The sequence below is a fragment of the Pygocentrus nattereri genome, chromosome 23 (assembly GCF_015220715.1).
Source record: "Pygocentrus nattereri isolate fPygNat1 chromosome 23, fPygNat1.pri, whole genome shotgun sequence".
Taxonomy (NCBI): Eukaryota; Metazoa; Chordata; class Actinopteri; order Characiformes; family Serrasalmidae; genus Pygocentrus; species Pygocentrus nattereri.
The window spans coordinates 2,127,345-2,151,344 of record NC_051233.1 but is presented as its reverse complement, the minus strand read 5'-3'; the positions used below and the strand labels follow the sequence as shown (position 1 = coordinate 2,151,344).

Sequence of the window (24,000 nt, the reverse complement as noted above, 5' to 3'; positions counted from 1 at the left end):
GTAAAGGACTGCCTGCTTTAATGAAGCACTGAGGAACTCAACACCTGGTTCTTTGTGCACATAATCAATGACGATCAATCAAATGTCAGTAACTAATGGACTGATTAATTAAATCGAGCAACAAACTCTACTAGATTCTGTGTTATTCTTCCGTTTTAGCTTCATCATTTAGTCATCATCACCATCATCATCAACATTACTATCATCATCACCATTATTTCCCCCACCACCACCATCATCAATATCATCATCAGTCTTCATACTATGTCATCATCATCACCAACATCATATCATCATCAGTATCATCATATCACCATCGTCATCATCATCATCATCATCGTTCTACAGTTTCTCGTTAGGTTGAATGAATAACCGACTCTAAATGTAGGTATTGTGATATAAACCGAGTCTGTTCTACAGTTTCTCATTAGACTGAATGAATAACCGACTCTAAATGTAGGTATTGTGATATAAACCGAGTCTGTTCTACAGTTTCTCATTAGACTGAATGAATAACCGACTCTAAATGTAGGTATTGTGATATAAACCGAGTCCGTTCTACAGTTTCTCAATAGGCTGAATGAATAACCGACTCTAAATGTAGGTATTGTGATATAAACCGAGTCCGTTCTACAGTTTCTCATTAGACTGAATGAATAACCGGCTCTAAATGTAGGTATTGTGATATAAACCGAGTCTGTTCTACAGTTTCTCATTAGACTGAATGAATAACCGACTCTAAATGTAGGTATTGTGATATAAACCGAGTCTGTTCTACAGTTTCTAATTAGACTGAATGAATAACCGACTCTAAATGTAGGTATTGTGATATAAACCGAGTCTGTTCTACAGTTTCTCATTAGACTGAATGAATAACCGACTCTAAATGTAGGTATTGTGATATAAACCGAGTCTGTTCTACAGTTTCTCATTAGACTGAATGAATAACCGACTCTAAATGTAGGTATTGTGATATAAACCGAGTCCGTTCTACAGTTTCTCAATAGGCTGAATGAATAACCGACTCTAAATGTAGGTATTGTGATATAAACCGAGTCTGTTCTACAGTTTCTCATTAGACTGAATGAATAACCGACTCTAAATGTAGGTATTGTGATATAAACCGAGTCTGTTCTACAGTTTCTCATTAGACTGAATGAACAACCGACTCTAAATGTAGGTATTGTGATATAAACCGAGTCCGTTCTACAGTTTCTCATTAGACTGAATGAACAACCGACTCTAAATGTAGGTATTGTGATATAAACCGAGTCTGTTCTACAGTTTCTCATTAGACTGAATGAATAACCGGCTCTAAATGTAGGTATTGTGATATAAACCGAGTCCGTTCTACAGTTTCTCATTAGGCTGAATGAATAACCGACTCTAAATGTAGGTATTGTGATATAAACCGAGTCCGTTCTACAGTTTCTCATTAGACTGAATGAATAACCGACTCTAAGTGTAGGTATTGTGATATAAACCGAGTCTGTTCTACAGTTTCTCATTAGACTGAATGAATAACTGACTCTAAATGTAGGTATTGTGATATAAACCGAGTCTGTTCTACAGTTTCTCATTAGACTGAATGAATAACCGACTCTAAATGTAGGTATTGTGATATAAACCGAGTCCGTTCTACAGTTTCTCATTAGACTGAATGAATAACCGACTCTAAATGTAGGTATTGTGATATAAACCGAGTCTGTTCTACAGTTTCTCATTAGACTGAATGAATAACTGACTCTAAATGTAGGTATTGTGATATAAACCGAGTCCGTTCTACAGTTTCTCATTTGTATCAGCCCTATCTATCACGAACAGTAGAGATCCATCCTGTACTGTTTATTATAAATATTAGTGAATAAACTGCTGCTCAGAGCTGCAGATTCACTACATCCATCATCGGAGCAGCCGGCGGACAACCAGAGCGTTCGCAGCTCCATGACGTGTTTTGCGATTTTAGCGAGGACCATGAGAAAACACCATGGAAACCACACAGAAGGAGCGAGTAGTGCTTAAGGAGCGAGGGATGATGGATGGAACGGATTAAAGAGAAAGAGAGAGGGAGAGGGAGAGAGAGGTAGTAGGTGAAAGAGGGATTTCAGAGAGGGAGTAGAAAGGTTTCATCGACTTGTTTCTCTTCTGAGCATGCTCAGTAAGACTCCTCACTTCGTTCATACCCATCTCTCTTTCTCACTGTCTCTCTCTTTCTCTTTTTCCGTTCTGTCACTCTCATTATCTCCCTCTTCCTTCTCTTTCTCATTCTCTCTGTCTCTCCCCTTCTCTCTCCATCAGTCTCCACTTTCTCTCTTCCTTATTTCTCCCTTCTCCTTCTCTCCTTTCTTTCTTTCTGTCTTTCTTTCTTTCTCTCTCTCCCTCACCCTTCTCTCTCTCTTCCTGCTCTGTATCCATTATGTCTCTTTCTCTCTCCCTACTATCTCTCCACTATTTCTCCCTTCTCCCTCTCTTCCTTTTTCACCCTTTCATCCTCTTCTTTCTATCTCCTCTCTCTTTCTCTCACTCTCTCGCTCCCTTCCCTGTTTCTCTTTCCCCCTCACTCCTCTCTGTCATCTTTTTCTATCTCTCTCTCTATCTCTCCTCTCTTTATCTATCTCTCTCTCCCTTCTCTCTCCCTTCTCTCTCTCTCTCTGTCTCTCTCTCTCTGTCTGTCTCTCTCTCTCTCTCTCTCTCTCTCTCTCTCTCTCTCTCTCTCTCTCTGTGCTGTCTAAGAGCTGCAGGTCAGCAGTATTAGTGTGTAGAGTGCAGTGAAGGGCTAAATTTAGCATTGCTCTCTGAACTGATCTTAACCTCCTCAAAGCCAAACAGACCGAACCCACACACACACACACACACACACACACACACACACACACAGTTAGGCATGAAAGAGTTCATTGAACTGTGATGTGTGTAAACGGGAGAGAACATTGACACATACAACTGTCCTCTCCAGGCTCCACCCACTGAGGTGTAGTTTCTTCAGCCTCAGTTTATATCACAATACCTACATTTAGAGTCAGTTTTTCATTTTTGGGAGACGTTTCTGTGGAGACTTGATGAAAGATAATCCACTCGCATACGGCTGTTTTAAATAAGTGGATTTCAAAACAGATTAAAAGCTCCAGAGAACATGTGGCTCCTAACAACCACCTGGAAGAGCTGGTCCCTGTAGAACTGTAGAACAGACTCGGTTTATATCACAATACCTACATTTAGAGTCGGTTATTCATTCAGTCTAATGAGAAACTGTAGAACAGACTCGGTTTATATCACAATACCTACATTTAGAGCCGGTTATTCATTCAGCCTAATGAGAAACTGTAGAACGGACTCGGTTTATATCACAATACCTACATTTAGAGCCGGTTATTCATTCAGCCTAATGAGAAACTGTAGAACAGACTCGGTTTATATCACAATACCTACATTTAGAGCCGGTTATTCATTCAGCCTAATGAGAAACTGTAGATCAGACTCGGTTTATATCACAATACCTACATTTAGAGTCGGTTATTCATTCAGCCTAATGAGAAACTGTAGAACGGACTCGGTTTATATCACAATACCTACATTTAGAGCCGGTTATTCATTCAGCCTAATGAGAAACTGTAGAACGGACTCGGTTTATATCACAATACCTACATTTAGAGTCGGTTATTCATTCAGTCTAATGAGAAACTGTAGAACGGACTCGGTTTATATCACAATACCTACATTTAGAGTCGGTTATTCATTCAGTCTAATGAGAAACTGTAGAACGGACTCGGTTTATATCACAATACCTACATTTAGAGTTGGTTATTCATTCAGCCTAATGAGAAACTGTAGAACAGACTCGGTTTATATCACAATACCTACATTTAGAGTCGGTTATTCATTCAGTCTAATGAGAAACTGTAGAACAGACTCGGTTTATATCACAATACCTACATTTAGAGTCGGTTATTCATTCAGTCTAATGAGAAACTGTAGAACGGACTCGGTTTATATCACAATACCTACATTTAGAGTCGGTTATTCATTCAGTCTAATGAGAAACTGTAGAACAGACTCGGTTTATATCACAATACCTACATTTAGAGTCGGTTATTCATTCAGCCTAATGAGAAACTGTAGAACGGACTCGGTTTATATCACAATACCTACATTTAGAGTCGGTTATTCATTCAGTCTAATGAGAAACTGTAGAACGGACTCGGTTTATATCACAATACCTACATTTAGAGTCGGTTATTCATTCAGTCTAATGAGAAACTGTAGAACGGACTCGGTTTATATCACAATACCTACATTTAGAGCCGGTTATTCATTCAGTCTAATGAGAAACTGTAGAACGGCCTCGGTTTATATCACAATACCTACATTTAGAGCCGGTTATTCATTCAGCCTAATGAGAAACTGTAGAACGGACTCGGTTTATATCACAATACCTACATTTAGAGTCGGTTATTCATTCAGTCTAATGAGAAACTGTAGAACGGACTCGGTTTATATCACAATACCTACATTTAGAGTCGGTTATTCATTCAGTCTAATGAGAAACTGTAGAACGGACTCGGTTTATATCACAATACCTACATTTAGAGTCGGTTATTCATTCAGTCTAATGAGAAACTGTAGAACGGACTCGGTTTATATCACAATACCTACATTTAGAGTCGGTTATTCATTCAGTCTAATGAGAAACTGTAGAACGGACTCGGTTTATATCACAATACCTACATTTAGAGTCGGTTATTCATTCAGTCTAATGAGAAACTGTAGAACGGACTCGGTTTATATCACAATACCTACATTTAGAGCCGGTTATTCATTCAGCCTAATGAGAAACTGTAGAACGGACTCGGTTTATATCACAATACCTACATTTAGAGTCGGTTATTCATTAAGTCTAATGAGAAACTGTAGAACGGACTCGGTTTATATCACAATACCTACATTTAGAGCCGGTTATTCATTCAGCCTAATGAGAAACTGTAGAACGGACTCGGTTTATATCACAATACCTACATTTAGAGTCGGTTATTCATTCAGTCTAATGAGAAACTGTAGAACGGACTCGGTTTATATCACAATACCTACATTTAGAGTCGGTTATTCATTCAGTCTAATGAGAAACTGTAGAACGGACTCGGTTTATATCACAATACCTACATTTAGAGTCAGTTATTCATTCAGCCTAATGAGAAACTGTAGAACGGACTCGGTTTATATCACAATACCTACATTTAGAGTCGGTTATTCATTCAGCCTAATGAGAAACTGTAGAACGGACTCGGTTTATATCACAATACCTACATTTAGAGTCGGTTATTCATTCAGCCTAATGAGAAACTGTAGAACGGACTCGGTTTATATCACAATACCTACATTTAGAGTCGGTTATTCATTCAGTCTAATGAGAAACTGTAGAACAGACTCGGTTTATATCACAATACCTACATTTAGAGTCAGTTATTCATTCAGCCTAATGAGAAACTGTAGAACGGACTCGGTTTATATCACAATACCTACATTTAGAGTCGGTTATTCATTCAGTCTAATGAGAAACTGTAGAACGGACTCGGTTTATATCACAATACCTACATTTAGAGTCGGTTATTCATTCAGCCTAATGAGAAACTGTAGAACGGACTCGGTTTATATCACAATACCTACATTTAGAGTCGGTTATTCATTCAGTCTAATGAGAAACTGTAGAACGGACTCGGTTTATATCACAATACCTACATTTAGAGTCGGTTATTCATTCAGCCTAATGAGAAACTGTAGAACGGACTCGGTTTATATCACAATACCTACATTTAGAGTCGGTTATTCATTCAGTCTAATGAGAAACTGTAGAACGGACTCGGTTTATATCACAATACCTACATTTAGAGTCAGAGGCAAGAGGAGAACCAGGTGCATTATGAAACGTATGGGCAGATTCAGGTAGTTTTCTAGGTTAAACCCTCATTTAGAGAAAAACAATGCAGATTAACCCCACAGATGCAGCCCCCCCACCCGCATCTCCTGCCACAGCGCTAATGAAGGCAAACTGGCACAAAGCTGCAAAGTAATTAACATGAATCCAAATTAACCTGAGAGCCAACTCACATCTACACTGATCATCAGATCAGAACAGGAGAGGACAAACGAACACACACTAATGTATATCCACACATCAGCGGCGGCGGCAGCGTTTCACTCACAGCCCCCCGCTCGGACATTTCACTCTAATAATAATAATAAACAGCAGTAAATATCAGCACAGAATGCGTGTGCGTGTGTGTAATGAGTGTGTGTATGTGTGTGTTTAATGTGTGTATTTTATGTGTTGAATAAGTGTGTAATGAGTGTGTATAACAAGTGTGTTGTGTGTTATGTGTGTGTAATAAGTGTGTGTATGTGTGTGTTGTGTGTATTTTATGTCTAATAAGTGTGTGTAATGAGTGTGTATAACAAGTGTGTTGTGTGTTTTGTGTGTTTGTGTAATGAGTGTGTGTGTAAGAAGTGTGTTATGTGTGTTTGTATGTTGTGTGTAATGTGTGTGTTGTGTAATGAGTGTGTGTGTGTATCATGTATGTTTTATTTGTGTGTGTGTGTTATGAGTGTGTATGTAATTAGTGTGTGTTAGGTGTGTGTCGTGAGTGTGTGGGTGTGTGTGTAATATATGTGTGTTCTTTGTGTATGTGTGTGTGTGTTTATGTCTGTGAGTGTGTGTGTTATGAGTGTGTAATATTTGTGTGTAATGTGTGTGTTCTTTGTGTATGTGTATGTGTCTGTGAGTGTATGTGTGTGTGTGTGTTATGAGTGTGTATGTAATATGTGTGTGTTCTTTGTGTATGTGTGTGTGTGTTATGAGTGTGTATGTAATATGTGTGTGTAATGTGTGTGTTCTTTGTGTATGTGTGTGTGTGTGTGTATGTAAAATGTGTATGTGTGTGTGTGTGTGTGTGTGTGTGTGTGTGTGTGGTACAGAGGAAGTAAAGCCCAGAGCTGCTAGTGAACACACTCCATGCGCCGCTGACGGAGTGACAGTGAGTGGGCAGCAGAACCAGCGCAGCAGCACTGAGTGTCCGTGTTCTATAAAGTCAGAAACCCGGTTCCAGAGCAGATCTGATCTACAGCAGAGCTCCCAACGCTAATCAGCTCAGCTGACATTCCCAGAAAAAGTCTGTCAAACACTGAAGTCAATTAAGCGAAATTTCATTTGTTGGTCATTTTTTAATATAATTTTAAATAAATGTTATAAATACAGTTGACATGCGCGTCTTTTCTGCGATTGTTTCTGTGACATCACAAAAACAGTGAACTCAAAACAGGTTTAGTTTTCATATTCGGAGGGTTTGGACTGGGGAGTGAACGGTGGAACCCAGTGGAACTTTAACAATGCTTACATATCGCAAAAATATATGCCTTCCAGACCTTCCAGTCTTCAAGGGTTCTTTAGTAAAGACAATGGTTCTATGCAGAACCTTGAACACTCAAAGAACTGTTTGCCTATTTAAATGGTTCTCCGCATGGTGAAACAGTTCTTCAGATTGTGCTGTAGATGGTTCTATATAGAACATCCTATATAGTCCTTCTATTATTATAAGCTTGACATCGTGACGATAGAAGAACCCTTTTTTTGGTGCTATATAGAACCATATACAACACATTCTCCATCCATCTGAAGACCCATTTCAACATGCAAAGAACCAGTTAAGCATGCATGGTTCTTTGAGTGTTCATGGTTCTAAATAGAACCATTGCCTTTACTAAAGAACCTTTAAAGAACCATCATTTTGAATAGCACAGCTGTAAACCTTATTACAGGGGGAAAAAATACTAGCACGTGTTAATGTGTGTGCATAATCACTTAACACTGCCAACGTACACTCACACACACACACACACACACACACACACACACTCATCCCTCCCACTCGTGCTGGTGTGTGTGGGAGAGGAGAGAGTGAAAGGATGCGCTTGGAGCAGAGCATCCGACTATAACCGTCCACAGCAGTAAGAGCTCTCTCCAGATAATGATACCAAGCGGTTCTGCTATTGTTCTGCCTGTTTATTCTCCGCCCACTAATCACAGAGCTGTCACCCGCCAATCAAACACACACCCCGCCCTCAGGAATCTCCATGAAGTGTACGGAGTAGGGAGAAGATTCCCGGGCCTCAGCGTAAAACAATCAGAACTGGAACGTAACACACACAACAAGCCGAGCACTAACGCTGCTCTCAGTACAGAACACGGCACTCTTCTCTTCTCTTAGCACATCTTTCCTGTTTATGTCTGAAGTTCAACACATCCCAACAGATTCTGACCCATGACTTTTACACGGAACACATTTTATGCTTATTTTCCCCCAAAACGTGTTAAATTTAGCAGCAGCAATTAAAACGTGTGTTTGAATGTGCAGAGGTGTTCTCTGTAGACTCTTAAAGATGGTTCTTCTATATAGAACCATTAACACTCAAAGAACCTTCTGCATGCTTAAATGGTTCTTCAGATTGATATAGCATGTGTGTGTGTGTGTGTCTGTGTGTGCATCTATGTGTGTGTGTGTAGGTGTGTGTGTGTGTGTGTGTGTGTGTGTGTGTGCGTATGTTCACCTAACACAAATGCACACACTCATTCTCTCTCTCTGTGTGAAGTGACCTGTTCTTCACGTCTATTACTGCCGTTCCTGGACTTTTCCACCGGGGCCGTCTGACTAGATTCATTATGACAACCTCTCTCTCGCTCTCTCTCTCTCTCTCTCTCTGTCTTTCTCTCTGTCTTTCTCTCTGTCTTTCTCTCTCTCTCTGTCTTTCTCTCTGTCTTTCTCTCTGTCTTTCTCTCTGTCTTTCTCTCTCTGTCTTTCTCTCTCTCTCTGTCTTTCTCTCTGTCTTTCTCTCTGTCTTTCTCTCTCTCTCTGTCTTTCTCTCTGTCTTTCTCTCTGTCTTTCTCTCTCTCTCTCTCTCTCTCTCTCTCTCTCTGTCTTTCTCTCTGTCTTTCTCTCTGTCTTTCTCTCTCTCTCTGTCTTTCTCTCTGTCTTTCTCTCTGTCTTTCTCTCTGTCTTTCTCTCTCTGTCTTTCTCTCTCTCGGGCTCTCTGTCTCTCTCTGACTCTCTCTCTCTCTCTGTCTCTCTCTCTCTGTCTCTCTCTCTCTCTCTCTCTCTGTCTTACTCTCTCTCTCTCTCTGTCTCTCTCTCTCTGTCTTACACTCTCTCTCTCTCTGTCTCTCTCTCTGTCTCTCTTCCTCCCTCATGCCCTTTCTTTCTCCCTCCCTCACACTCTCTCTCTCTCTGTCTCTCTCTCTCTCTCTCTCTCTCTCTCTCTCTCTCTCTCTCTCTCTCTCTCTCTCTCTCACCCTCTCTCTCTTCCTCCCTCTTGCCCTCTCTCTCTCTCTCCCTCCCTCACACTCTCTCTCTTCCTCTCTCCCTCCCTCACGGTCTCTCTCTCATTTTCTCTCCCTCCCTCATGCTCCCTCTCTCCCTCTCTCTCCCACCCTCATGCTCCCTCTCTCTCCCTCTCTCTCTCTCCCTCCATCATGCTCTCTCACCCTCCCTCACTCTCTCTCTCTTCCCCTCTCTCCCTCCCTCATGCTCCCTCTCTCTCTCTCTCTCTCTCTCTCTCTCTCTCTCTCTCTCTCTCTCTCTCTCTCTCCCTCCCCCTCCCTCACGCTCATGCCCTCTCCTCCCACCCCCCCTCTCTCTCTCCTCTTTTTTTTCTCTGTCTCTGTATGCCCTCTCCTCCCATCTCACCCATCTCTCTCTCTCTCTCTCACCCTCTCTCTCTTCCTCCCTCTTGCCCTCTCTCTCTCTCTCCCTCCCTCACACTCTCTCTCTTCCTCTCTCCCTCCCTCACGGTCTCTCTCTCATTTTCTCTCCCTCCCTCATGCTCCCTCTCTCCCTCTCTCTCCCACCCTCATGCTCCCTCTCTCTCCCTCTCTCTCTCTCCCTCCATCATGCTCTCTCACCCTCCCTCACTCTCTCTCTCTTCCCCTCTCTCCCTCCCTCATGCTCCCTCTCTCTCTCTCTCTCTCTCCCCCTCCCTCATGCTCATGCCCTCTCCTCCCACCCCCCCTCTCTCTCTCCTCTTTTTTTTCTCTGTCTCTGTATGCCCTCTCCTCCCATCTCACCCATCTCTCTCTCTCTCTCTCTCTCTCTCTCTCTCTCTCTCTCTCTCTCAGTAATGAGTAAAGTACTGAAGTGCTGACTCTATGGAATTTTTCCACAGTGGTCCAGTTGTGTGTAACTCAGTTGTGTGTATTACTTTCATTAATCTTCATCCTTCACATTCTGGGAGTGTGTGTGTGTGTGTGTGTGTATGTGAGTATACACTACTGGATAACAGTTTTGAATCACTAATAAATCATAACTTCAGGACAAGAGATTACTATAAATAAATAATTGTACAATGTATAGTTTAGATCTGTGATCTGATTGGCTGAGCCGCTCTAAAAAACACTCAGCACATACACAGCGGAGACCCCCAACCACCGAGTCCTGCATTACTGCTCTAATTAAGTGAACCCAGCTGTGCTGTAAATGGGCTGCTGTGCTGCTCATAAGAACCACAGAGTGAAGTGAAAGTAGGAAGAACCCGGTTCTCTTCAAACTCAGCAATTCTGTAAATGAATTCTAAAAGATCAAAAGTAAATAATGTCACTTAAACGTCTCAGACGATGAAACCCAGGGCAGGAAAACAGAAGAGTGACTTTGTTAGCTTGATGCTAACATACCACAGGAAATCACACCGAGACGCTAGCTGAAATTAGCACTCTCAATGTGGCAGTGGGTGAAGGATTCTGGTTTAATCATCACCACACTCCTTAAAAAGATGCTTCTTCAAGGGTTCTTTAGCAAAGACCGTGGCTCTAAATAGAACTAGGAACACTCAAAGAACCATTTGCATGCATACAGCGTTCTCTGTATCAGGAAACGGGTCTATGGGTTCTGTCCAGAACCACATATAACACAAAAATAGTCAAGAATTGCTGACTGGGACTTGTGTTTTATCATTTTTTTATGTTGTTTAATGCTGATTTAAAAAGCATTAAGGCACCTGTGGCCACGCATTACAGTGATTTTATCACAAGTTAGGGCGTTTTAATGGCTAATAACGCCCTTAACCATGATAAACCCAACGCAATGACTCTCATGGCGTACTGCTTTAATTTACTGTTTCATTAACCATGTCAACTTCTTGTTGTTCCCAAAATAAACCAAACAAAATGGTCATTAAGTACAAGTTATTCATTTTTCTGCTTCAGAAAAAAGGCTACTCCACTCTCAGCTGTGTCCAGTCAGGGAGTCTCTCTTTTCCTTCAGTCCAGCTTCCGTTCTTCTCAGGAGCCTCACTTCCAGCTCCTCAGAGAACCTGCAGACACACCTCCAAAGCTCAGTCTTAGAAGCTGGTTCATTTTCTGAAGTAATCAAACCCATTCAGTGGTGCTGAGGTCTGGACTCTGGGGCGGTCAGTCCATCGTTCAGCTTCTTAGTTTGATGTGTCCGTCTCCTTTTCTCAGTGAGGTTCTTCTTGATCAGCTACACGTCCTTTCAGACCCACAGCGCTGAGTGGTCTTCTCACAGTGGAAGGATGGACAGAAACACCTGTGGATGTTTTCAGATCTGAAGCAGCTTGATCTTCTCCTCTCTCTCAGAGATCAAAGCTTTCAGTGCTGTTTATCTGACGGGGGCAGTTTTGGGGTCGACCAGCTCTTCCAGGTGGTTGTTAGGAGCCACATTTTCTCTGGAGCTTTTAATCTGTTTTGAAATCCACTTATTTAAAACAGCCGTATGCGAGTGGATTATCTTTCATCAAGTCTCCTCAGAAACGTCTCCCAAAAATGAAAAACTTGAACTTAATGCCATTTTAACAGGAAATTTAATGAATGAACGGTGGTCTCTGCTGCTCAGAGCTGTTTATAGTGATTCCAAACTAGCGAATGGTAGTGTGGGCACACACACACACACACACACACACACACACATACACACACTTTTACAACTGATAGACACATACATACAAATGCAAACACACACACACACACACACACATTATAAGCTGATACACACCAAACACACACACCCCCACACCCATCCACACACACGCTCCCCCACAGCTCCTACCGTGTTGGTGTGTCTCTGTTTCTTTGCCTTGCGGACGTTGTTGATGAAGCGGCGCCCCATCTTCTTCGCGTACCAAACCGACACAAACATGCTGAACACACACTCACACACACACACACACACACCGCTCACCGCTCACAGCAAACCCGACACACACTGAACGGAGCGCAGAGACACCGGGGGAGGAGACCGGGAGAGAGAGAGAGAGCGGGGGTGGATCTCTCGTTCATTAAAGTGCCCCTGTCTGTTTATGTCATGCTCAGGTTCCTCTCTCACCACTAGATCACCATCACTTGATGATGTCATACAGACACCTGTCTGTAGGTGAACGCACAATGCATGGAATGGATATATTCAACACTATAAGTATAGCACATAACATGCTTGCTATCAGATAGTGACCATATATCGGTCCGCTGGCTTTATAAGGTCAGCAGCCCACTCACGGTTGGTCAGCCCTGGTCCACCATCGGACCGCCCAGATTACTGTCCTGCATACAGGCTGTAACTAGTTTTTAGTCTCCTCAAACAGAATTAAATGCCCGTAGTTTAGTCTAGAAGTCAAATATCCCTAACAGGCCAAATATAAAATGACTACTCAGAAAATGTTGCTGACACTGAGCTGGATTAAAAATTATTTACCACACTGAAGTGGAACTAAAGAGAGGAAGGAAGGAAAAGTCAGTAAATTGGACTGTGAGTGGAAATTGAGTGATGATATGTGGAAATTTGCCTAATACTCTGCTTAAACACCGGTGAGCAAGGCGCCAGAGGACCAACAGCTTTGCCATCAGTGGGCTGACAGTGGTCCACACACATCGCTGCTGTCGGAACAAAACCTCGTATCTCCATTTTTGTCGTTTTTCAGTTTTTGACGTAATCTAAAAATTCCTATTGTCCCTTATGTTGTGTGTAAATCTCATAATGAATGGACTAAAAGTGTGTGTGTGTGTGTGTGTGTGTGTGTGTGTGTGTGTGTGTGTGTGATTTATTTAAAATGTGGCCTGTGCAAAGAAAATGGCAAAAAGTGCTAAATTGTGTAGTAAAATCTGCAGTAAATGTCATATTTAAGTGTTCGGTGTAGAGGACGTCTCGACCTATTCTCACTTAGAAAATCAACAAGATGTGGAATTTGAACAGAACAGCTTTAATTGGCCTTTAACTCGAAACCCTAAGTTAAAAACTAAGTTAAGCAAAGAGACCCAAAACACTGAATTAGCTACATATCCTTTCGAAATGGAGTCATAAACTGTGTGAATACCAGGTTGAGCTCAGTTTTTTCTGTGTTTTGTCCCAGTCAGTGTGTAAAGTGTTTTACGGCCCACCTCACTGGCCGAACTGTGTTCTGTTTGTTTATGGCTGAAAGCTCAGATTTTGATGTGGTTCTGCGCTCACTCTCTTCCTCAGAACTCTCTTTACTCCCTTCAAAATGTGCTGCAGGTTTTATTATTTTTTAGAAGTTATCTAATGTAAAATTTCTCCTCAATACATATAGAAACAGGCGGTCTCATATATCATACATCATCACAGTCCAAAAAAAAAAACCCTGATATTTTTAACATTTTTCATTTTTCTATACCTTGTGAATGTGTTTGCTGTCCTTTACATTCTGTAAACATTTCATGACAAATGGACCAACAGCAACACTCTAAAATCACTTGAAATTACACTGACTTACATTAAAAGTTAAAGTCGTTTTTGGCTTCTTCTGTAAAGTTACAATTTGGGATACATGATACATGCACATGAGCCTAAGGTCACCATGCCCAATGCCAAGCGCTGGCTAGAGGGGTATAAAGCCCCCAGTATTGGGCTGTGGAGCAGCGGAACTGTGTTCTCTGAAGTGATGGAGCTCCATCCAGTACGTTTGGGATGATTACTCCAGAACTGACCAGCCAACATCAATACCTGACCTCACTAATGCTCAATCAAATCCTCACAGCAATGTTCCAAAATCTAGAGTAAAGCCTTCCCAGAAGAGTCGAGGCTGTGACTGCAGCACAAGCTCACTATTAACACCTTCATTTCAGAAGCTGGTGCTTCCTGAAGTCTTAGCAATGATCTTCCAGCTTACAGCTCAGCTCATCTGTATTCACCCTGCATTACCTACTGTTTCACCATCTCTCTCTCTCTCTCTCCCTCTCTCTCTCTCCTGTCTCTCTCTCTCTCTCTCTCTGTCTCTCTCTCTCCCTCTCTCTCTCTCTCTCTCTCTCGCTCTCTCTGCTGCAGGCGCTGATTTCAGCACCATGGACAGTGACGGTTCCATTAGTGTGCATACAGACCGAGGAAAAAAGAAGGGAAGAGAAGACGGAGAGAGAAAAGTGTCAGGCAGGGAGGACAGGGAAAATGAGAGATAGCAGAGAGGGGGAAGGGATGGAGGAGGAGGAGGCGGAGGTGGATGCTGTGTATGTGGTGTAATATTGATTTTATATTGATTTTACAGTGGTGTTTTTTCCTGTACAGTACAATCGTAAACAAGCTGACAGCTAAATCACTCTAAACTCCTTACAGTGACTCCAGAGTTACGTAAGGACGTCCCGCACTCACTCTGACTGGAATATCACTCTCTCTCCCCTCACACTCATCTTACTGCGCTCTCTCTCTCCTATTCTCTATATTCTTCTATTCTCTCTCTATCCTTCTTTTCTCTCTCTCTCCTTCTATTCTCTCTCCTTCTATTCTCTCTATCCTTTTCTCTCTCTCTCCTCCTATTCTCTCTATCCTTCTATTCTCTCTCTATCCTTCTTTTCTCTCTCTCTCCTTCTATTCTCTCTCCTTCTATTCTCTCTCTCCTTTTATTCTCTCTATCCTTTTCTCTCTCTCTCCTTCTATTCTCTATATTATTCTATTCTCTCTCTATTCTTCTATTATCTCTCTCCTATTCTCTCTCTCTATCCTTCTATTCTCTCTCCTTCTATTTTCTCTCTCTCTTTCTCTATCCTTCTATTCTCTCTCTATCCTTCTATTCTCTCTCTCTCCTTCTATTCTCTATATTATTCTATTCTCTCTCTCATATTCTCTCACTATCCTTCTATTCTCTCTCCTTCTATTTTCTCTCTCTCTTCTATTCTCTATTCTTCTATTCTCTCTCTATCCTTCTATTCTCTCTCTATCCTTCTATTCTCTTGCTCTCCTTCTATTCTCTATTCTTCTATTCTCTATCCTTCTATTCTCTCTCTATCCTTCTTTTCTCTCTCTCCTTCTATTCTCTCTATTCTTCTATTCTCTCTCTCTTTCTAATCTCACTGTATCTTTCTAATCTCTCTGTATCCTTCTGTTATCTCTCTATCCTTCTATTCTCTCACTATCCTTCTATTCTCTCACTATTTTGATTCTCTCTCCTTCTATTTTTGCTCTCTCTCCTTCTATTCTCTCTCTCTGTCCTTCTATTCTCTCTCACTCCCCTTCTATTCTCCCTCTCCTCCCTCACACTCATCTTACTGCTCTCTCTATCCTTTTATTCTCTCCCTCTCTCTATCCTTCTATTCTCTCTCTACCCTTCTATTCTCTCTATCCTTTTAATCTCACACTATCCTTCTTTTCTCTCTGTCTCCTTCTATTCTCTCTCTCCTTCTATTCTCTCTCTCTCTTCTATTCTCTCCTTCCTTCTATTCTCTCTCCTACTATTCTCTCTCTCCTTCTATTCTCTCTATTCTTCTATTCTCTCTCCTTCTATTCTCTCTCTCCCCTTCTATTCTCTCTATTCTTATATTCTCTCTCTCCTTCTATTCTCTCTCCTACTCTCTCTCTTCTATTCTATTCTTCCCTCTTCCCTCTCTCTTTTATCTTTCTCTCCATGTTATTATCTTTCTACTTTCTGCATTCCTTTCCCCCTCACTCATTTATTTCTCTTCCCTTGTTCTCTTCTCTCTTTTTTCTGTCTTCCTCTCTTCTGTCTCTCTTACTATTTTCTTTCTTTCCCCTCCCCCATCTCCCTCCCTCCTTCCCTCTCTCTCTCTCTCTTTATTATGTTCTCTCGCTTCATCCCTTGTTCCTGTGTTTCCCAGTAGAGTCCTGTACAGTAATTACTTCTGAGCCGCAGGGAACAACTTTTAACATTCAGCAGAAAAGAAGAAAGAGAGAGAGAGAGAGAGAGAGAGAGAGAGAGAGAGAGAGAGTTGCTGCCTAGAGAGAATAGGGCACTGGAATTATACTTCTTAATTTCCAAGGCTGACTCCATTATAGATACAAGGAAAATACATGAAATTTCTGAAAAGCAGTAAAGAAACTAGACTTCACCTGCAGAGAGAGCCACACAGATCATACAGAGCAGCACACTGATCATACAGAGCGGCACACTGATCATACAGAGCAGCACATTGATCACACAGAGCAGTGCACTGATCATACAGAGCAGCACATTGATCACACAGAGCAGTGCACTGATCATACAGAGCAGCACATTGATCACACAGAGCAGTGCACAGATCATACAGAGCAGCACACTGATCATACAGAGCGGCACACTGATCATACAGAGCAGTGCACTGATCATACAGAGCAGCACACTGATCATACAGAGCGGCACACTGATCATACAGAGCAGTGCACTGATCATACAGAGCAGCGCAATGATCACACAGAGCAGTGCACTGATCATACAGAGCAGCACATTGATCACACAGAGCAGTGCACTGATCATACAGAGCAGCACACTGATCATACAGAGCGGCACACTGATCATACAGAGCAGTGCACTGATCATACAGAGCAGCACAATGATCACACAGAGCAGTGCACTGATCATACAGAGCAGCACATTGATCACACAGAGCAGTGCACTGATCATACAGAGCAGCACACTGATCATACAGAGCGGCACACTGATCATACAGAGCAGTGCACTGATCATACAGAGCAGCACAATGATCACACAGAGCAGTGCACTGATCATACAGAGCAGCACATTGATCACACAGAGCAGTGCACTGATCATACAGAGCAGCACACTGATCATACAGAGCGGCACACTGATCATACAGAGCAGTGCACTGATCATACAGAGCAGCACAATGATCACACAGAGCAGTGCACTGATCATACAGAGCAGCACATTGATCACACAGAGCAGTGCACTGATCATACAGAGCAGCACACTGATCATATAGAGCAGCACACTGATCATACAGAGCAGCACACTGATCATACAGAGCAGCGCACTGATCACACAGAGCAGTGCACTGATCATACAGAGCAGCACATTAATCACACAGAGCAGTGCACTGATCATACAGAGCAGCACACTGACCATACAGAGCAGCACACTGATCATACAGAGCAGCACACTGATCATACAGAGCAGCACAATGATCACACAGAGCAGTGCACTGATCATACAGAGCAGCACATTGATCACACAGAGCAGTGCACTGATCATACAGAGCAGCACACTGATCATACAGAGCGGCACACTGATCATACAGAGCAGTGCACTGATCATACAGAGCAGCACAATGATCACACAGAGCAGTGCACTGATCATACAGAGCAGCACATTGATCACACAGAGCAGTGCACTGATCATACAGAGCAGCACACTGATCATACAGAGCGGCACACTGATCATACAGAGCAGTGCACTGATCATACAGAGCAGCGCAATGATCACACAGAGCAGTGCACTGATCATACAGAGCAGCACATTGATCACACAGAGCAGTGCACTGATCATACAGAGCAGCACACTGATCATATAGAGCAGCACACTGATCATACAGAGCAGCACACTGATCATACAGAGCAGCGCACTGATCACACAGAGCAGTGCACTGATCATACAGAGCAGCACATTAATCACACAGAGCAGTGCACTGATCATACAGAGCAGCACACTGATCATACAGAGCAGCACACTGATCATACAGAGCAGCACACTGATCATACAGAGCAGCACACTGATCATACAGAGCAGCACATTGATCATATAAAGCAGCACACTCATCATACAGAGCAGTGCACTGATCATACAGGGCAGAACACTGATCATAAAGAGCAACACACTGATCATCCAGAGCATCACACTGATCATACAGAGCAGCACAATGATCACACAGAGCAGTGCACTGATCATACAGAGCAGCACATTGATCACACAGAGCAGTGCACTGATCATACAGAGCAGCACACTGATCATATAGAGCAGCACACTGATCATACAGAGCAGCACACTGATCATACAGAGCAGCGCACTGATCACACAGAGCAGTGCACTGATCATACAGAGCAGCACATTAATCACACAGAGCAGTGCACTGATCATACAGAGCAGCACACTGACCATACAGAGCAGCACACTGATCATACAGAGCAGCACACTGATCATACAGAGCAGCACACTGATCATACAGAGCAGCACATTGATCATATAAAGCAGCACACTCATCATACAGAGCAGTGCACTGATCATACAGGGCAGAACACTGATCATAAAGAGCAACACACTGTACCGCAGCGCACTGATCAAACAGACCATTGCACTGGTCATACTGAATAGAATGCTGATCATGTAGAGCAGCACACTGATCATGTAGAGCAGCACTGATCATACAGAGCAGCACACCAATCATACAGAGCACCACACCGATCATACAGAGGACCGATCATATAGAGCAGCACACTAATCACACAGAGCAGCGCACTGATCATACAGAGCCACACAGATCATACTGAGCACCACACTGACCATACTGAGCACCACACTGACCATACAGAGCAGCACACTGATCATACAGGGCAGCACATTGATCACAGAGCAGTCCTGATCATACAGAGCAGCACACAGCTCATATAGAGCAGCACTGACAATACAGAGCAGCACACTGATCATACTCAGCACCACACTGATCATACAGAGGAGCACACAGATGATAGAGCAGTACTGATCATACAGAGCAGCACACGGCTCATATAGAGCAGCACCGACCATACAGAGCAGCACACAGCTCATACAGCGCAGTGCACCAATCATATAGAGCAGCACAAATCATACAGCATAGCACTGATCATACAGAGCAGCACACAGATCATACAAAGCAGCACACTGATCATACAGAGCACCGATCATACAGAGCAGCATACCAATCATACAGGGCAGCACACTGATCATAGAGCAGTACTGTTCATACAGAGCAGCACACTGTTCATACAGAGCAGGACACTGATCATACAGAGCACCACACCAATCAAACAGAGCAGCACTGATCATACAGAGCTGCACACCAATCATACAGAGCATCACACTGATCATCCAGAGCATCACACTGATCATACAGAACAGCACACTGATCATCCAGAGCACCACACCGATCAAACAGAGCAGCAATGATCATACAGAGCTGCACACCAATCATACAGAGCATCACACGGATCATCCAGAACATCACAGTGATCATACAGAGCATCACACTGATCATCCAGAGCACCACAGTGATCATACAGAGCAGTATACTGACCAGGCAGTATTTCAGCCATACTGTTCTCTCCTTAGTGGATTTATAGCCATACTTTTCATCCAAAGGGTCAGTTTTAGCCACTGCCCACTTTTATTAGTGTATCTCAGCCATTGCATTTTCCTGTTTTTTTTATCTTTGCTGCTATAGTATCGGTTGATTTTTATCTGTGCTGTTCTTCTATTGTTGGATCTTTCGCTGCAGTTCTTCTAAGTGATAGTCTATTGCAGAGCTTTCCCTGCTTAAACACTCCTATTTGAACTCAGTAAGGGGTTGGTAATGAGATGATCAGCTGTCTGAGGTGTGTTGGAAGCTTGTGGACCAGGGCTGGGGAGCACTGCCAAGAGTCTGTCAACCTAAAGACATGAACAGGATTATTTCAGCTGCAGTGCTACATTATTGCAATACTTTACTACTTTAATATAAACAAATTTACAGCCTCTAAAAGAGACAATTTCTTATTTAGTTATTATTTAACAGTCTTTAACTCTGGCAAAATAAATGTGCTACTGTTTATCCCCCCAGTAAAACAGCATAACCGAACTGAGAGAGAGAGAGAGAGAGAGAGACAGAGACAGAGAGAGAGAGAGAGAGAGAGAGAGAGAGAGAGACAGAGAGAGAAAGAGAAAGACAGAGACACAGAGAGAGAGACAGAGAAAGAGAGAGAAAGAGAGAGACACAGAGAGAGAGACAGAGAAAGAAAGAGAGAGAGACAAAGAGAGAGAGACAGAGAGAGAGACAGAGAAAGAAAGAGAAAGAGAGAGACACAGAGAGAGAGAGAAAAAGAGAAAGAGAGAAAGAGAGAGAGAGACAGAGAGAGAGAGAGAGAGAGAGAGAGAGAGAGAGGGAGGAAGAGACAGAGAGAGAAACCCTCCACTTTCTCTGTACAGGGCTGAGTGGAATTACACATGTACTACACAAGTTTGAGTGTGTGTGTGTGTGTGTGTGTGTGTGTGTGTGTGTGTGTATGTGGTGCTCAGCCTGAGGCATTCGTTTCTTTTGACTTCTTTCTCCGAACCATTACACACAGACACACAGACACACACACACACACACACACACACACAGACACTTTACTGCAGATTCAGACTTTAGAACATTCCCAAAGAGAGTGAGAGTGAGGGGGGGGGGGGGGGGGGTGAAATCAGGGCAAAGAATAAACACCAGCTCTCTCCTTCCCTCTGTTTCTCTATTTTTTTTCCTTCTTTCTGTTTCTTTTCTTTGTCCCTGACTTCTTTCTTTCTCTCCTTCTATCAGCTCTCTTACCTTCACTAATCCTTTCTTTCCCTCTTTCTTTCTCTCTCTGTCTCACTCTTTTTTCCGTTACTTGTTTTTTTCTATCTCTCTTCTCCTTCTTCAGCCCCCCCCCCCTCTCTGTCCTGAGGAGTTGTTAGAACCAGTGCAGTTTCCTCAGAGGACTCAGATGGATAAACACACACACACACACACACACACACACACACACACACACACACACACACACACACACACACACACACACACACACACGTAGGGTCAGTGTGAAGCTGTTAGTCAGCTGGCTCCTCTTAAAGCGACATCACACTGATATTCTGCTCTACATTCAGTTTATTTAATTAATTACTTCGTTAGTTACAGAAATAAAGACATTTACATTTGTTTTCTATCCTGTTCGGACAAGTTGAGTCTCAACTTTTGGCTTTATTCTGTTTGTTTAGATTTAAAAACATAACAAAAACAGAGGAAATGTTGATTTTCTCTCCACAGTACCACACTCCTTCATCAGCTCCTCCTCTCTCTCTCACACACACTCTCTCACTCACTCTCTCACACACACACACACTTTCTCTCTCACAATCTCACTCTCTCACACACACACTTTCTCTCTCTCACAATCTCTCACTCTCTCACACACACACACACTTTCTCTCTCTCACAATCTCTCACTCTCTCACACACACACACACTTTCTCTCTCTCACAATCTCTCACTCTCTCACACACACACACACACTTTCTCTCTCTCACAATCTCTCACTCTCTCACACACACACACACACTTTCTCTCTCTCACAATCTCTCACTCTCTCACACACACACACACACTTTCTCTCTCTCACAATCTCTCACTCTCTCACACACACACACACTTTCTCTCTCTCACAATCTCTCACTCTCTCACACACACACTTTCTCTCTCTCACAATCTCTCACTCTCTCACACACACACACACTTTCTCTCTCTCACAATCTCTCACTCTCTCACACACACACACACTTTCTCTCTCTCACAATCTCTCACTCTCTCACACACACACACACACACACTTTCTCTCTCTCACAATCTCTCACTCTCTCACACACACACACACACTTTCTCTCTCTCACAATCTCTCACTCTCTCACACACACACACACACTTTCTCTCTCTCACAATCTCTCACTCTCTCACACACACACACACACTTTCTCTCTCTCACAATCTCTCACTCTCTCACACACACACACACACTTTCTCTCTCTCACAATCTCTCACACTCTCACACACACACACACTTTCTCTCTCTCACAATCTGTCACTCTCTCACACACACACACACTTTCTCTCTCACAATCTCACTCTCTCACACACACACTTTCTCTCTCTCACAATCTCTCACTCTCTCACACACACACACACTTTCTCTCTCTCACAATCTCTCACTCTCTCACACACACACACACACTTTCTCTCTCTCACAATCTCTCACTCTCTCACACACACACACACTTTCTCTCTCTCACAATCTCTCACTCTCTCACATACACACACACTTTCTCTCTCTCACAATCTCTCACTCACACACACACACACACTTTCTCTCTCTCACAATCTCTCACTCACACACACACACACACTTTCTCTCTCACAATCTCTCACTCTCTCTCACACTCTTTCTCTCACTCTCTCTCACACTCTTTCTCTCACTCTCTCTCTCACACACACACTTTCTCTCTCTCTCACAATCTCTCTCTCTTTCTCTCACACTTTCTCTCACTCTCTCTCACACACACACACTTTCTCTCTCTCACAATCTCTCTCTTTCTCTCTCTCACACTCTTTCTCTCACTCTCTCTCACACACACACACACTCTCTTTCTCTCTCACACTCTCTCACACACACACACTCTCTTTCTCTCTCACAATCTCTCTCTCTTTCTCTCTCTCACACTCTTTCTCTCACTCTCTCTCTCACACACACACTTTCTCTCTCTCTCACACTCTTTCTCTCACTCTCTCTCACACACACACACTCTCTTTCTCTCTCACACTCTTTCTCTCACTCTCTCTCACACACACACACTTTCTCTCTCTCACAATCTCTCTTTCTCTCTCTCACACTCTTTCTCTCACTCTCTCTCTCTCACACACACACACACACACTCTCTTTCTCCCTCACACTCTTTCTCTCACTCTCTCACACACACACTTTCTCTCACAATCTCTCTCTTTCTCTCTCTCACACTCTTTCTCTCACTCTCTCTCACACACACACACACTCTCTCTTTCTCTCTCACACTCTCTCTCACACACACACACTTTCTCTCTCTCACACTCTTTCTCTCACACTCTCTCACACACACACACACACACTCTCTTTCTCTCTCACACTCTCTCACACACACACACTCTCTTTCTCTCTCACACTCTTTCTCTCACTCTCTCACACACACACTTTCTCTCTCTCACAATCTCTCTCTTTCTCTCTCTCACACTCTTTCTCTCACTCTCTCTCACACACACACTCTCTTTCTCTCTCACTCTTTCTCTCACTCTCTTTCTCCCCCTCTCTCCCTCTCACACACACACTCACTCTCTCTCCCCCCCTCTCTCTCTCACACACACACTCTTTCTCTCTCACTCTCTTTCTCTGTCTCTCACACACACACACACACTCTCTCTCTTTCTCTTTCTCTCCTTCTCTCTCACTCTCTCACACACACACACCTTTTCTCTCTCACACAATCTCTCTCTTTCTCTCTCACACTTTCTCTCCCTCTCTCTCACAATCTCTCTCTCTTTCTCTCTCACTCTTTCTCTCCCTCTCTCCCTCTCTCACACACACACTCTCTCTCTCACAATCTCTCTCTCTTTCTCTCTCACTCTTTCTCTCCCTCTCTCCCTCTCTCACACACACACTCTCTCTCTCACAATCTCTCACTCTTTCTCTCTCACACTTTCTCTCCCTCTCTCTCTCACACACACTCTTTCCCACTCTCACAATCTCACTCTCACTCTCTCTCTCTCTCTCTCTCTCTCTCTCTCTCTCTCTTTGCAGCTCATTTCGGCTCAACTGTGCTTTACTGCCAAAGCAATTAACATAAACGTAAATAGGGGAATAGAGGAAAACCAGAAATAGAAACAGGAACCAAACAACAGAACAGTTTCTCTCTTCCTCTCTCGTCTCAGGTGATTTGTTGCTCAGCAGTGTGAAC

General features: G+C 42.9%; 1 protein-coding gene across 7 annotated transcripts in view; it reads right to left on the bottom strand.

The window, feature by feature from the left end:
* LOC108415172 (disks large homolog 4) overlaps positions 1-24,000 on the bottom strand; it is a 203,913-nt gene that overhangs the window by 38,097 nt on the left and 141,816 nt on the right. Inside the window, exon 1 of one of the 7 annotated variants that reach the window (XM_037533556.1) lies at positions 12,099-12,249. The exons of the other annotated variants lie outside the window; for them this stretch is intronic. Coding sequence (XP_037389453.1) covers positions 12,099-12,188 — 90 coding nt within the window. The 5' untranslated portion in view covers positions 12,189-12,249. Of the gene's footprint in view, positions 1-12,098; positions 12,250-24,000 lie in introns of those variants that run through there. 7 annotated transcript variants of the gene reach the window in all.